Genomic DNA, 14,352 nt, shown 5'->3' with positions numbered 1-14,352 from the left:
CATTATCTAAAATGAGTACTTAGACATATATCTGAATAATTAATTATATAGTAACCACCTGCAATGAAATGTTAGTATTTAAAACATCCTCAAATGAAGTACAGGTTGAGTATCCCGTATCCGAATATCCGTTATTCGAATTATTCCGAAACCAAACAAATTTTTTTTGCTGAAAACTTACTGGGGACATCTGTAACAGCACTACTGAGGGAATGATATGTAACTGGCACTATATATGTACAAGACAATGATTGCTTGGCATTTAAATTCAGTGCCTGAGATTGTACACAAACTTTGTTTCATGTTTTGAAACCTTGTTTTATGCACAAATAAAATATATTTGTGTTTATTTCATGTGTTTGATGTATATGTACAACATAAATGCAAGATACCTCAAGATACATCATTGAAATATTAAAATATTCCGAAATACGGAATAATCCGTTATCCAAAATTCTCCTGGTCCCGAGCATTTTGGATAAGGGATACTCAACCTGTAATATAAAATTCAGGAAGTATAAATAGAAATATAATATAAAGATTTCAAATCCTACTTTTAAGTAGCATTAAAATTGAATGTGCAACATAAAGGTTAATGGAACACTTTCTATAATAGACACACAAAAATAGAAGACACCCAACAAATATAAAAAAATGTTTAAAAAACATGTTAAAAATTATTAAATAATAAGTTTAGTATATACAACTGTAGTTGTTACCTTTAAATAAATGTCTATATAAAAATGGTATAAAATCTAATATGCATGTATAATTGTGTGATGCTTTTTCTTTCTAATGCTTTATTGATGTTTATAAAATCGTTACGTGTGCGGCATGCTCCCTATAAGCGGGTGTGGCAGAGCCAAATGGGGGCATGGCTTTGTGGGAATGATGCTCCCACGAGCCACGCCTTCCACTGATATCAGGCCCGGGGTGTGGGTGCAGCGTGATGCAGTCCGACTCCGCAGTGTCCAGGAAGTGCTGCTTAGAGCAGACCTGTGGCGGGAGAATTTTTTTTTTTATGAAAAAGATAGGCCGGCCGCTGATTAGCTTAGAGTGCGCTCTCTCTCTCAGCCAGATGCAGCAAGGCTGCTGATTGGCTGATAGAGAGCACTCTCAGCCTATCAGCGGTCAGCCAATCTTTTGAAAAAAAAATTCTAATACTTAGGTCGCAGGTCCGCTCTCAGCACACTGCGCATTATGGGTGCAGCGGCACTGCAGCTGCACCCACACCCCCCATACGCTCAACACAGCCGGGACCCCGCCACTGCCCACCCCTTCACATAGGTGTGCCTCAGCGGAGCGCTGCATGTGAACCAGAATCAGGCCCCTAATGTGCACATGTAATTTATACTGAACTATTTAGTTATTATGCGTGATCAGTATTGTCTAATATTGTGACTATTCCTAATAATGTTGTCCTTTATTTACTTGATATTTAGGCATTTGTTGCTGTTCATTATTATTAATAATATTTACTGTATCCAATCATCACTGCCGATAATAGCACTATACAGTGGCCAATACATTCAACATTATTCAATGACTATTGGTAGACCACAAAATATGACTAAATGCTAAACAAATACAAATTATTAATTAAATCTTAAAATTGTTGAAAATGAACAGTAACAACCGGTAACCAGCTACTCTCCTACAAGATAAATATTTAGAGTCACTGGCGCCAGCTCGCTAAACTGAGCAGGTCGATCTATTTTATAATCCCTAATTCTGTACTTTATTTAGCACTATGGACCTTATTCTGGTCCACAAGCAAAACTGCAAATTTTGCAGCTTTGCGTGTGGATTAAATCCACCCGCCGCCCGCACTACCGGCCCCGCCCCCACGCACACCGAATATCCCCGTACACATGTGATGGATGTTTTACATATACATCCATTTGCAGGCTTGCGCGCGGGGACAAAATCATTCGATGGTCGACAACCATCGAATGATTTTGCAAGCACTCGCAAACCTAAGGCACCTCTGTAGTGTCTTAGGACTGTGTGCGCCCTGTACGGGAAGTGTGCAGGCAGCTGACATCCGCTGACATTAGCTGCCCACCCCCCGCACCTGCATCACCAGCGCATTTACATGGGAACACCCAGTGTTTTTATGGGAACGCCACCCCACGCCCCCCACCCGCAATGCTATCTGTGAATGGGCCAGCGAACAAGCAGTTAGCCATGCCTGCTCGCACCAAGCGTCGGCACATGCCATTAATGCGCTTGCAATGAAATCAGAATAACCCCCTATGTATGTATGTATACATATGCTTGTTGTACTCTCTTGAACTTTTAATGAGTTTATTTTACTGCAATTCTATGTCCCTCTATATAAAGAAAGGACTGTCTAGGAAGGGCGTAATACAGTATTACATTAAGAATTAACCTTTTCTGAAAAATACAGTAAAATTCCCTATTTATCCTTTTGTTACATGTTCTTTGGTGCTGAGGCCGAGACAAGCCTCATTGGAGTGAGCTGCACTGCATCGTTTGAGACGGATGTCTTTTAAAAGTTCTGACTTTGCACAGATTCAAACTATATATATATATATATATATATATATATATATATATATATATATATATATATATATACATACAAAAACCTCCACATCATGTTTTTTGTAATCCAAGTTTATAATGGTAATATGAAGAGGGATAATATTATTATTATTAGCGAGACTAATGGTGAGAAATAATGTCCCAACCAATCATCTCCTGTCATTTTGCAACCACAGTCTGTAAATGACAGTTTGATTTGTAATTTGGGGGCAATTCAGACCTAGTGCGAATATTCACTTGGCAGGGCGAAGGGTTGGGGGGTGTTTAGAATGGGAGTGATCACCTGCTCCCTAGGCAGCAATTATATGCAGCCTAGCGATCAGGTCTGAATCAGGCCCTCTCTTGCCAAGCTTTGATAAATACCCCCAAAGTGTGCATAGGTTCAAGGAAGGGTGATTACCAGTTGGTAATGAACTGTCAGATTGCGAAACAGTTTAAAACAGGCATGAAGTATTGTACATAGAGATCCCGGGTCACAAACAGCATACAGCTCTGCACGTAAAGAAACAGTCCTTCCTGGTTCGTCTGCACACCGTCCTTACCGGGAAGGACTGTTTCTTTACCTGCAGAGCTGTATGCTTGCTGTATGTGACCCGGGATCCATATGTGCAATACTTCATGCCTGTTTTGAACTGTTTTGCAATCTGACAGTTCATTACCATCTTCCTTGAACCTATGCACTTTGTCACTTTATTTGTGTGCTTGTTTACAATATTTGGAAAGATATTTTAAAAACTTTTTGTGTTTAGTATGTTTGAATAGGATTAAATACATTTTATGCGATATTTCCCATTCATATCTTTTATGTACCATCGATTTAAATCAGGGTTGCCGACTTTCAAAAAATCCGAATCTTGCATTACAAGTTTTGGGCTTAACTGTGCCGTCATTAAGCCCCGCCCCCATTACGGCAAATAGCCGAAATAACTGATATTCATGGAGGGGGCGGGGCCAAAATGACACGATTGTGCCGTTTTAGCTCCGCCCCCTCCCCTGAGACCCGCGGATTGCGGCATATAAATGCCGCGATCGGGGGGGCACAGTGGGGGTCCCCCTGATTCCGGGAGGGTTGCCCACCCTTCCGGGGGCCGGGAGGAAGGACCCGATTTTCGGGAGACTCACGCAAATTCCGGGAGGGTCGGCAACCCTGATTTAAATTTCTGAAGAAAGAATTGTCAGCATCTCTGTGAAGCAAGGGAGTGTTTCAGGGAAAAGTAAAAGGGAAGTAATTTCCTCCTTGTTTATAAGCGCTGGTTGAAGGATTAGTTCACTTTCTTGTACCATTGTCTATTATTTGGGGTATAGAAGAAAAACCCCTAGAACAAATCCTACCTAGCAGCTTGTATTGCGCACTGTGGTGAATACTATATTATATATATCAAACACCCCCAAAGTGTGTATTTGGCATGGCAAGAGATATGATTTACTAACACACGTCATCACAAGTAAAGTGTCGATGCTTGGCTTGATGAAACAATATAAATGCTACATAAATAACATATAACTTACACATATTACTGAATGGTACTCACAGCTTTGTTAGATTGTAGAGACCTCTGAATGCATGCACAGATACAGTCCTAATTTTATTATGTTGTAGATACCTAGGACAATGAAAAACAACATATTACTAAAATAGGCTAGCAAACTTATTGATGAACACTAGGTGGTGCTAGAGAATACACGAGGAGTAATAGTGTATGCAGAACGTGTGCAGCATGATTTAGTAGACAGGAAAAGAACAGTTTAATTCTATAATAAATATCTGAACAGGTATTGTATTTGGAATTCTAGTGCCACTTGATGATATGACAATGTAATAAATGAAAATTAACTAAAAACTTCCATTATTCCATTAAAACTATTGGGCGGGACACGAGAACTCTCATTGGTTATATCTCGGAAAATACCTACAGGTACACAAGTACATTTCTGAGACACTTAGGAGGTTATTCTGGTTGGTGCGTAAATTTCCGAATTCTTTCGGAGCGGACCGCAAGCCACGCTGTGTGGACATTGTAAGAAGAAACGCCCACAGGTCCTCTGCATTCGGACGGACTCGCTCTCTAAGAAGAGGGTGTGTTTACGGACAACATCCAAACCGTGCGTGTGCGGTGGCCACACAAAGATTCTGCACGGTCTTACAGCGTCAGAACGGACGTGAAGCTGCACGTACGCACCGATGCAGTGTATTTCCGCAAAACTCACGACTATTCTCTGAACTCATAAATCTGTCACATGACACACTTATGCAATTAGGCTACCTCATTAAAAATTGTTTGTTTGTAATTGGAATCAATTAAATCCTAAAAGATACTTAAACACATTAAACACATTACTACCACTTTACATTAACCCTTGATCCCCAAATGTGTGCTGTTATTGCTGAATGTAAAAGTGACATGTATATTTATATTAGTGATACATAGTTCTGCCCGTTGCTTGCAGTGTAAATGTGTGTAAAAAATGCAGCCGTACTTTCAGCATTTGTGTGTTTAGTAATGGTCTATTTAGGCTGCAATGGTTCCAATTGAAGCAATGAAAAGAGTGTAATTAATGACTAATAAGTAGAGGAGTGGATTGTATTGTGTTTAGCTGACAGTGGTTCAGGTGCGGGCGTACTAATTGGGCGATCCGAATGCCTAGCGCATGACCGAGTGGTGTCCGCAAAGTGAAACTTGCTTATGAAGACCGCATATTTCCTGGCTGTTGGTTCGTTTGCAGTCAGTGTTCTGTCCGAATGCACGCCTACCAGAATTAGTGCACTCCCTCGTGTACGCCCATGTTTACGCCCAGTTTAGCCCACTTTGAAACTACGCCCCTGTGTACTTCCGAATGAAGCCCATATTACGCCTATATTTCCCGAGTGAATGCGGTGCACATTTCTGTATGGTATTAGTGAAAACGAGTACGGAGACCGTGCGTGGCACATGCACATAGCGTTGCCTACGCATGCGCAGACGGCTAAAAAACGCCATCCGAAAGAATTCGGAAATTTAAGCATCGACCAGAATAAGGCCCTTAGTGTTTTTTATACTCATTTATACTGAGCTGACACTATTGAGGAGAACAACAAAAAGCCTTCAGGGAGAACCTCTCCACTCCAAATTTCCCTAGACCATGCTTCTGTTTTTGCAGCCCGGGGTCACTAAAGTCACTAGTGTTATTATTAAATGTTTGATAAATGTAAAACTTAGGCCCAGGTGGATTCTCTGGTTAATATTTTAAGATTCTTTGCCCTATTGCTGAAGAAACTAGTCAATGTTTATAAAGAGATCCTTAAAAAGCATTGCCCCTGTATTTTAACTGTGCTATTCTCAAGGTTTTGCACAAACTTAGTTGAGATTTGGGTTGCCTGTTTCATATTGACCTATCTCACTTTTGAATTTAGACTTCTAAATAAAACAAAATGATGGCAGATGGCTTACATTGATTCTTCCCTTGGGGGGACATACCGACCAGACTGGATTTGTTTGGGGGAGCTACTCCGTGGTTAATTTTTGCAAAGTTTTCGCCATTCAGTAGTGGTTGGCACCCTCTGGAGCTCAGGTGACAGATGTGGTTATTCTATCATTAGACACCAAAAATGGATTTGATATGGTTACATGGGATCATTTGTATATGCTGGGTCAGCTTGGATTCCCAAAGGGCTTCATTCAGATGTTGCGGGCCTTTTACGTGGTACCTCAATCACAAATAGCATGCAATGGCTGTCTTCTTTCAGGGTTAAAGGAAGCACTAGACTTTATCCCCACTTTTGTTTTTATATTACATATGGGGAAATGGGTCATTGCCTTAAGGGGTGTGGTATGGGGCTCCGACAAGGGGGGGATCCCGACGGTCAGTATCCCAACGTCGGAATCCTGACTGCCAGTGCTCCGACAGGGGGGTGAGCACAAAGAAGCCCCTTGCTACGCTGCAGGCTCGCCACAGGTTATTTTCTCCCTCTATCTGGGTCGTGGACCCCCACCAGGGAGAATACTCTTGTGAGTCGGGATCCCCCCTGACGGAGCACCAGCAGTCGGGATTCCAACGTCGGGATACTGACTGTCGGGATCCCCCCTGTCGGAGCGCCATCTGGCCCCCACCTTAAGGGCAGTCATTCCTCGGCTACTATCTATCAATTTATGGGAGTGTGGGAAAATCAGAAAGTATAGGGGCCAAAGTGATGTTTTTCATTAATGACCTTCTTTTTCACTCTGTATGGACCTATTGACATTATTATGTTCTAATGTTGACAGTTGGGCTCTGGGTGAAAATAAAACCATGCCATGGTTAGCCAGCATAGATACGGTAGCAATGAAAGTTATAATGAATTATCTCAGCTTCTTAGCTCTCCTCCTCTCCACCTTGAAAAAGCTGCTGTGGGCAGCGAAACGCGTAGGTGCAAACAGATGACCCCAGTCACCCTACAGATCTGCTACTAATAACATCGAACTCCATTCATACTTACTACCTGCAGCCGGAAAAAACTATTCCATCTTCCAGTGGGACTACTACCTTTCTCAGTTTTACTTCCATCAACAGGAATTAACACCTGGACCTTCCACCTATCCGAGGCGAACGCAATCTTTTGGAGGTACGCTACCCCCTAACAACAGCCCGGTAATATCAAGGAAGGCACTCAGTGCTCCCCGAGAGTAACAAATCATTTTCCAACACTGAGAAGGCTACCATCATCGTCTGAATTTCCCTCAGATAAAGTGGATTGGCCCCCCACAAATTCTGAGGTACCTTCCCTCCCACTGGTTCCCCTGCAGCTCGTCACTTGGAAAATTATTGTCTACATTGGGACACCCTCATTCGATGTAAAACCATCCTTCTTCAAAATTGCTTGAGTGGATTACAAATCTAAGTCCTTTATCCCACAAAAAATCCAGTGGACTGGACAGTCGCAAATCAAAGGGTGACTATATATTTACTTTTAGTCATTTGTCATTTGTTGTTTTTATATGTATAATTGTGTCTATTTTAATAAATTGTAACTCCCTTTTCACTATACACCTGACCATTCTTTTTTAAGATTATATGCTCAAAAAATGTTTTTTTTTTGTAAACCCCCCTAGCGCAGTCGACCACCCCCCTTTTTCTTCTTGCATATTGTATTGGGGCTGACTACCCCTTTTTTAGACTGCTGCTCCTTAGCCAAGCCACTCACACTAAGCGCCTTCTTTGGATATTTGCATATCCTTTTTTCTTCCCCTCTCCACCAAAGGGCTCAACCAGAGCAAATAGCAAAACTAAATGTCAAATTTCATATGGAAACAAGTGAAATACATGCAGTTAGAAAACCATAATATGACACTCTATAAGTAAAAATACCATAAGTATTTATTCAACCCATATACAAATAAAAGATAACAACATACACTATACAGTAGTAACTATGAGGTGGATCTTAGCTCAATAAAAAATAATATATAAAACCTGGACATGGATATCAATAGAAAATCTCATCAAAATCATTGATGCATCGATATTATCGTAATAGTAGACATGTCCCCTTTCATTGGCAAATACACTGTGCAGTCACTTTTGAAGTAATTTTTTTTGTGTCTCCACCTTTGGTGGTCACAGGATCATGCAGGGACATTCCCGGGTTGGCCCCTTTTACACCAGCCTAGTGCCTGCATTTTGTGGTGTGAGGGGGGGGGAACCACTCCCCCCCCCCTTCCTTTAACCATTAATCATTTAACCGGCTATATCTTTGGAACCAACTGACCAATTTACATGAGACCAGTATCATATTGAAGAACTTTTGAGTGGACTTTGAGTGAATCTGGGCCATTCGCTTCCAGAGAAATCTGCCCTCAAAGAACATGAACAGCCATGAAATTACATTTCAGAAATAAAGAAATTGGTTTACCCTCAATATCTCCGGAATTAATTAACCCATATGGACCAGCCTGGTATCAGATTGAAGGCCCAGCGATTTGGGTTTGAATGAGAGCAACCACAAGCTTCTGTGATGCTGGGGGGGAGGGGACAACTGGCAGCCGCTGAAATCGAGTGGGGGTCGTAATTAGCAGGTCCCATGTTATCCTATGCGGAAAATGTTCCAGTTTTGCCCAGCAGTATCTCCGGTTCCCAGGGGGGCTAGTAATGACCTGTGTCAGAAATGACAGGGGGGGGGGGGGGGGAATGTGCCGTGCGCTCCCCCCCCCTTGAATCCACTACTGGCCGCACGTCTCACCACCAAAAGCTCCATAGCAGGTGATGTATAGGAGCCAGCAGGACGACTGGTGGCCACTGAACACTCTCCCAGACGATCAGATGTAGTTAGCTCTTCTTTGGTGCTGTGGGCTTTACAGGTGGCTGAAGATATGGCAGGAATTTGTAATTAGCAAAAGTCAATCCAGGCGCGCACCACTCCTCAGTATAGCCAAATCAATAGGGGTGCAGGTAACCGGGTCCTAAAGCAAATGGATCTCTGATGCATTTCGCCCCACATAGGGCTTTATCAAAGAGTGTTTTGATCACATCTACCCATACTTGCCTACCTCAAGGTTTTCCCCTCCAGGAGGTATTCAGAAGGGAGAACCAAAGGGGCGGGTTTGGCATAAAACCACCGCTTGGCTTGAATTTGCATAGGGATGGGGGAAAAATTACATTAGCATAGAATTGCATCATTATGCCCCGTCCCCTCCCTGGGTACCTCAGATCTACTGTATACATTTCTGCATTCTGTCCACTTCACTAGGTATTGTTCAGAATGCAGTACAATTGCCTACAACTTGGGCCATGATAGAGTACCCCAAAAACTGTGTGTCTCCCGCTGGATCCAGGAGAGTAGACAAGTATGCAACTACCGGACATTGCTGACTCCACTAATAGTATGTGCACCAAGCCGTATAGTTATGGAAACCCCCCTCTCACATTGATCACCCTCTGGGTTTCATGGATACTATTTAATTAGTCTGGTATAACATAGATGACACTAGCCATTTACATAGGTGTGTGCACATTGAGTATTAGAGGTGCATAGACACCCCCTAATGCTATGCCCACCCTTATGAATACCTCCCTGCCACTAGCAATACCAGCAATGCCTTTTACCAAAGACGTCTGCTTTTTATAACTGTATTTCATTAAAAGAAGCACCCATCAATCACTTGTGTGTGGTTTGCTTTATTAATTGCACTAGACCTGTGTTTTTTACTTTATTTGCATGTACTATTACACAGATTAATTAGAAGTTTAGAACTGCAATAGGCCGGAGATTATGGTGTGGCTGAGAGACGTTTTATATTGCCAATAGATGAAAGTAAACACGCATGATTGGCGGTGTTACACACGTCCAATAGGTGGTGCTAGACACACTCCTTTGATGGTGCACCACCTAATAAAATGTGCTGTGCACGCCTATGACCATTTATAAGCGTCTGGATATGGTAACAGATCTATCATGGTGGCTATGGTTAAAAGTCTATTATGTTCATGGACTACGTTTTTTTATTTTACAGCTCAGGTGACATTAGATATTGTAGACATATTTTATGTAATACATTTAGATTGTAATCTCACACGACTATTTTAAGTTCTTTAATTAAGGGTATATTTCTATATTAATATAATACACATGCTTGCGCTGTTTCTTTGTATTTTTTCATGGCTGGGCAGATTGCTGCCACTGTAAGTGGGAACAGGGGGTGACAGACTGAAAGTGACATGACCTGAACTGCATAGCTTCGTGATCTTCACATGCATCAATATACCCATTCCCCTCTTTCCCTGTATTCAGCAAAATCAGTGGTTTTAGCAGGGCCATAGAGAGCAGTGCTGGGCCTGGGACCTTTAGAGGACATGGTCTAATTGTGCAGGTGTAGCCCCTACAAAAAGGGGGTGGGTATAAGGTGATCAGTGCTTTTCCCCTCCTCTCATACATTGGGTGCAGGCAGAAGAGCATATGATTGGCCTGCCACACAGGCTGCTGCTGTTAGACAGGATATGGAGGAGGTGGGTGGACTGAGGTTCTTTTGTGGTGGGACACAGAAGGGCCAGAGGCTGACGTGACCTGAGCTGGTTAGCTCCTCACCTGCCTCAATGTATATATCCCTCTCCTTCCCCGCATTCTGCACAATAAATCTGGAGTATGGCAGATTCAGGCAGAGCCCTTTTAAGAGAGGAGGAGGCCCATGTGCAGCCTCCTCCAGCCGGGCCCCCTCCTCTCTGCAGGATGTAGTAGGGTCTGGGCACTAGAGCACTCAGCCTCCACTGCTCATGTGCAGATCAACAGAAAATTGTCCATCGCACCATTTTTACGAGGATTATGGCAGCGCTCCAGCCACCACCACTGGATTCCGGAGGGTAAATATAAAATTTGGTGCAGTATGTGCGGTGTGGCCCCCCTGGCCCAGGGGCCCATGTGCACACTATAATTACACCACTGTTTGAGATAGCAGAACAAACAATGATCTTCCCTTTCACTTAGCATATCAAGTGCAGGCAGAGCAGTGTGTGCTGGGAGATAGGCTGCTGCTTATAGGTAAGAAGTGGTCGGGATGGAGAATATGGGCCTCCACCAGTCTCTTCCAACAAACCTGTAAGCAGGTAACGAGGGTGGATGAAATGCACAGATCTTGGGGAGAGCAGAGAGACAAAATGGGTAGATCTTTTGAAACAAATGAAGAGATACATGTACAGTAAGTGCATTTTCTCAGAGATTTCCAAATGCATGGTAGACTGACCCAATGTCACAGGGCGACTGCACGGAACAGAGGAGGTAACTCGCACTGAGCCAGCGCACAGGCCCTCCTCTCTTAAACTTCTCTCCCCCTGCATAGATAGACATATACAGTAAGAGGTGCATAGATAGATATGCTGCCATGGACAGCAGGGATGGAGTAAGCATTACCGCCTCACAGCACTGAGATTCGATTCCCACCATGTAAGCTCCACTGGGGCAGGGACTGATGTGAATTGTCAAATATTCTCTGTAAAGCGCTACGGAATACGTGTGTGTTATATAAATAACCGTTACTAAATAAATAATAGTGGGGCAGATGTATTTATCTCTCTTTATCATCCTTGCATTTATCTCTTGTTAAGGCTTAATACATCTGCCCCAATATGTGGAAAAATCCATGACCCCACCAAGAAGGAAATGGACTGGAGCCATTAAACTCCACATATTTACCCTGAAGTTTAACATATTTGGCATAGCTTTTCTGCAGTTTTTTTAACCCTTCCAAAAACAAAATCGGAAGTTTGATCACTAAAATTCTGCTCTGCTACTGATATCACTTCCGATTCATTTGAAAATTGCTTTCCTTTCAAAGTTTTTTTAGTACTTATGTATTATCTGGGCTCCCATGTTAAATGCACCCCATTTTTTCATATCCCTACTATCCAACTACGCATGGAGTTGAATCTATATAGTGTGGCGAGCGCAGCGAGCCACCGTGCCCGAAGCGTGGCGAGCGCAGTGAGCCCTGCAAGGGGACGCGGTCTCATAAGAAAAACGGGAGCCCAGATATTGCATAAGTACCGTTTTTTTTTTTACAGTTTGTGAACAGGAAATAGTCCGACAGAGCGGGATCTGGTGAGTGGGGTGGATGCAGGGTTATTTCTAGACAATTAGGCTCCAAGTGTGAGCAAAAAACGCACCCCTCCAATAGACATTTTAAAAATAAAATGTTGTGCATGCTATAATGGGCCTTCAGCATTTATTGTTTGGCCCTTCAGATATAGTCAGTCAGTAAAGTGCCTTTCAAGTCTCCACAAACTGTTGCCATGACCTTCCCTGCAGACCTTTGAATCTTCAATTTCTTTGGCCGAGGAGAACTCAAGTGGTGCCAGCACTGCACAAACTGTTTTGTCTCTGCATTGTAGTGATGTAGCCATATCTCCAGTGTCTCAGCTATTGCTTAAGGCAAGATTTGGCAAACTGTTAAAATCAAGTCATGAACGTGATTAACAATTTTGTGTGTGGTCACTGTTGAAGGCTTCCCAGATCTTGCTGCATCTTCAATCTCCAAATAAAAGTTGGAACACCATTTCTTCCAAGTGCACTAAAAAGGGCACACATAATTTAATGTTTGCCTCATACACTTATGGATTTCCTTCACAGTTTTCGTCTGCAGGAACCAAAATTTCATGACAGCCCTGGGTTCCACATTCCAAAACTCAATACCTTCTATTGACATGGCTCAGTTTAGGACGTCAAACACCAGGAGTCTGAAAATTGTCATCTTAAAATAAAAAAAGCTGCCGGAACAAGATAATGCGACAATTACAGGAAGTGGGTTAGGCTGAGAATTTATCAATGTCCCTCGTAAGATTAAGAAATTAGAAAATGTAGATATAATTAAAAAATAATTATAATGTTTCACATGTTAACAGACATTTTTGTAAAATTCATCTTCTATTGCTCCCATTACTCTTAGTTTGAAGAGGTGGTGTGGGTGGTGAGGTTGTGTCAGGCAGTGACACATGGAATAGTATAGAGATTGATCAGTGAGGAAAGTGTTTTTTCCAACAACAATCTCTTGTCAAAGCAGAGAGAAAAGCAGTGCGAGAATAGCATAATAATTACCAGCACAAAGACATCTTATAGAAACAATCGTAGGTGCATAAAGTATACATCTTTAGTTACGATTTATCCAGGTTAATAGCAATTAAATCATACAGGCACAAATCATGGCATGAAAACAAAAAATATTGACAAGAATTAAGTGTAAAAAAAAAAGAAATGTAGGCATGGTCATGGTGGTTATTGTGGAACATACAGATAAATGAATACAGTTAAATACAAATACAGGAAGCAAATAAAGTTAATAAAATAATACCGCTTTCACACTGCCAAAACATTTCAAAAACCGGTATTTTTAAACGGTATTTAAAACGGGTCTGAGCCTTCACATTGCAGTAGATTACCGTTTTAAATACCGTTTAAGTACCATTCACATAGTCAACCCGTTTAATCCCCTGAACACGTTTCAAGGCAGACTGCAGGGGACAGCCTATCACAGGTCTGTAATCTGTTGTTTTTACTAAATACCGTTCCAGAGCCATTCTCACAGCATAAAAAAACGGCTCAGAAACGTGTAGGACTCTGCTTTTTAAACGTTTTGAAATACCGGTAATCTTTAACCGGTAAATCAACTCTGGTGCTTTCCCACTGCAGCCTTAAATGTTTTGAAATGGGAAAAAACGGCAATATACTGTTTAAGTGCGGTGTGAAAGGGGTATCAATATTTTCTTATGTAAGCAACTTTAAAACCTCACCTGTATGTTTTATTATTAAACAGGAAAAGCCTCATTTTGATGTATTCAATTTGAAAATAAATTAAAGCCAACTAAAATATGCAAATACTTCTAATTGAATCCCATCTCTAAATGACATTGAAAGGGTAATGCTCCAATACCCACTCAAATGTTGCCAGTGTAGACATAACATTTATACTGTAATTGGCAAAGCAATGAAGGCTTGTCTCTCCATTCACTTCTGTACACAGCAGTTTTGTATGCCTGATTTTAATTATTTTTCCTTTGCTCCTTTGGACTACATTGAGGATAAGGATTTTGATAATGTGCTTTGGGGTTGTGCGTATGTTTTTTTCTATTTGAGCCTATACTTTCTGGAATATATAGATCTGCGTAAATTGGGACCACCAGTTTATCAAATGTGTCACTTTTGTGATTCTTCCTTTTACTTTAACTATTACTAGTTTCCCAGGGCAAACTGGCCCGTGGGTGCTAAGGAAGAGCTATAGGGCATTTCAGCATATGTTTTGAGGTCACATTATCCCTCAGTGGTTCGAATTCTAATTTCTAAACTTTCTA

The 14,352-nt window shown here is 41.8% G+C and overlaps 1 protein-coding gene across 1 annotated transcript in view; it reads right to left on the bottom strand.

Annotated features, from left to right (window-relative positions):
- Positions 1–14,352, bottom strand: part of RXFP1 (relaxin family peptide receptor 1) — a 188,661-nt gene that overhangs the window by 37,281 nt on the left and 137,028 nt on the right. The window contains exon 6 of the mRNA XM_083172505.1: positions 4,101–4,172. Within this exon, the coding sequence (XP_083028631.1) occupies positions 4,101–4,172 (72 nt within the window). The remainder of the gene's footprint in view (positions 1–4,100; positions 4,173–14,352) is intronic.

This window comes from Crinia signifera, chromosome 1 (genome assembly GCF_055691185.1).
Source record: "Crinia signifera chromosome 1, ASM5569118v1, whole genome shotgun sequence".
Taxonomy (NCBI): Eukaryota; Metazoa; Chordata; class Amphibia; order Anura; family Myobatrachidae; genus Crinia; species Crinia signifera.
The sequence above is the reverse complement of the archived record's forward strand: the minus strand, read 5'-3'. Positions and strand labels throughout refer to the sequence as shown.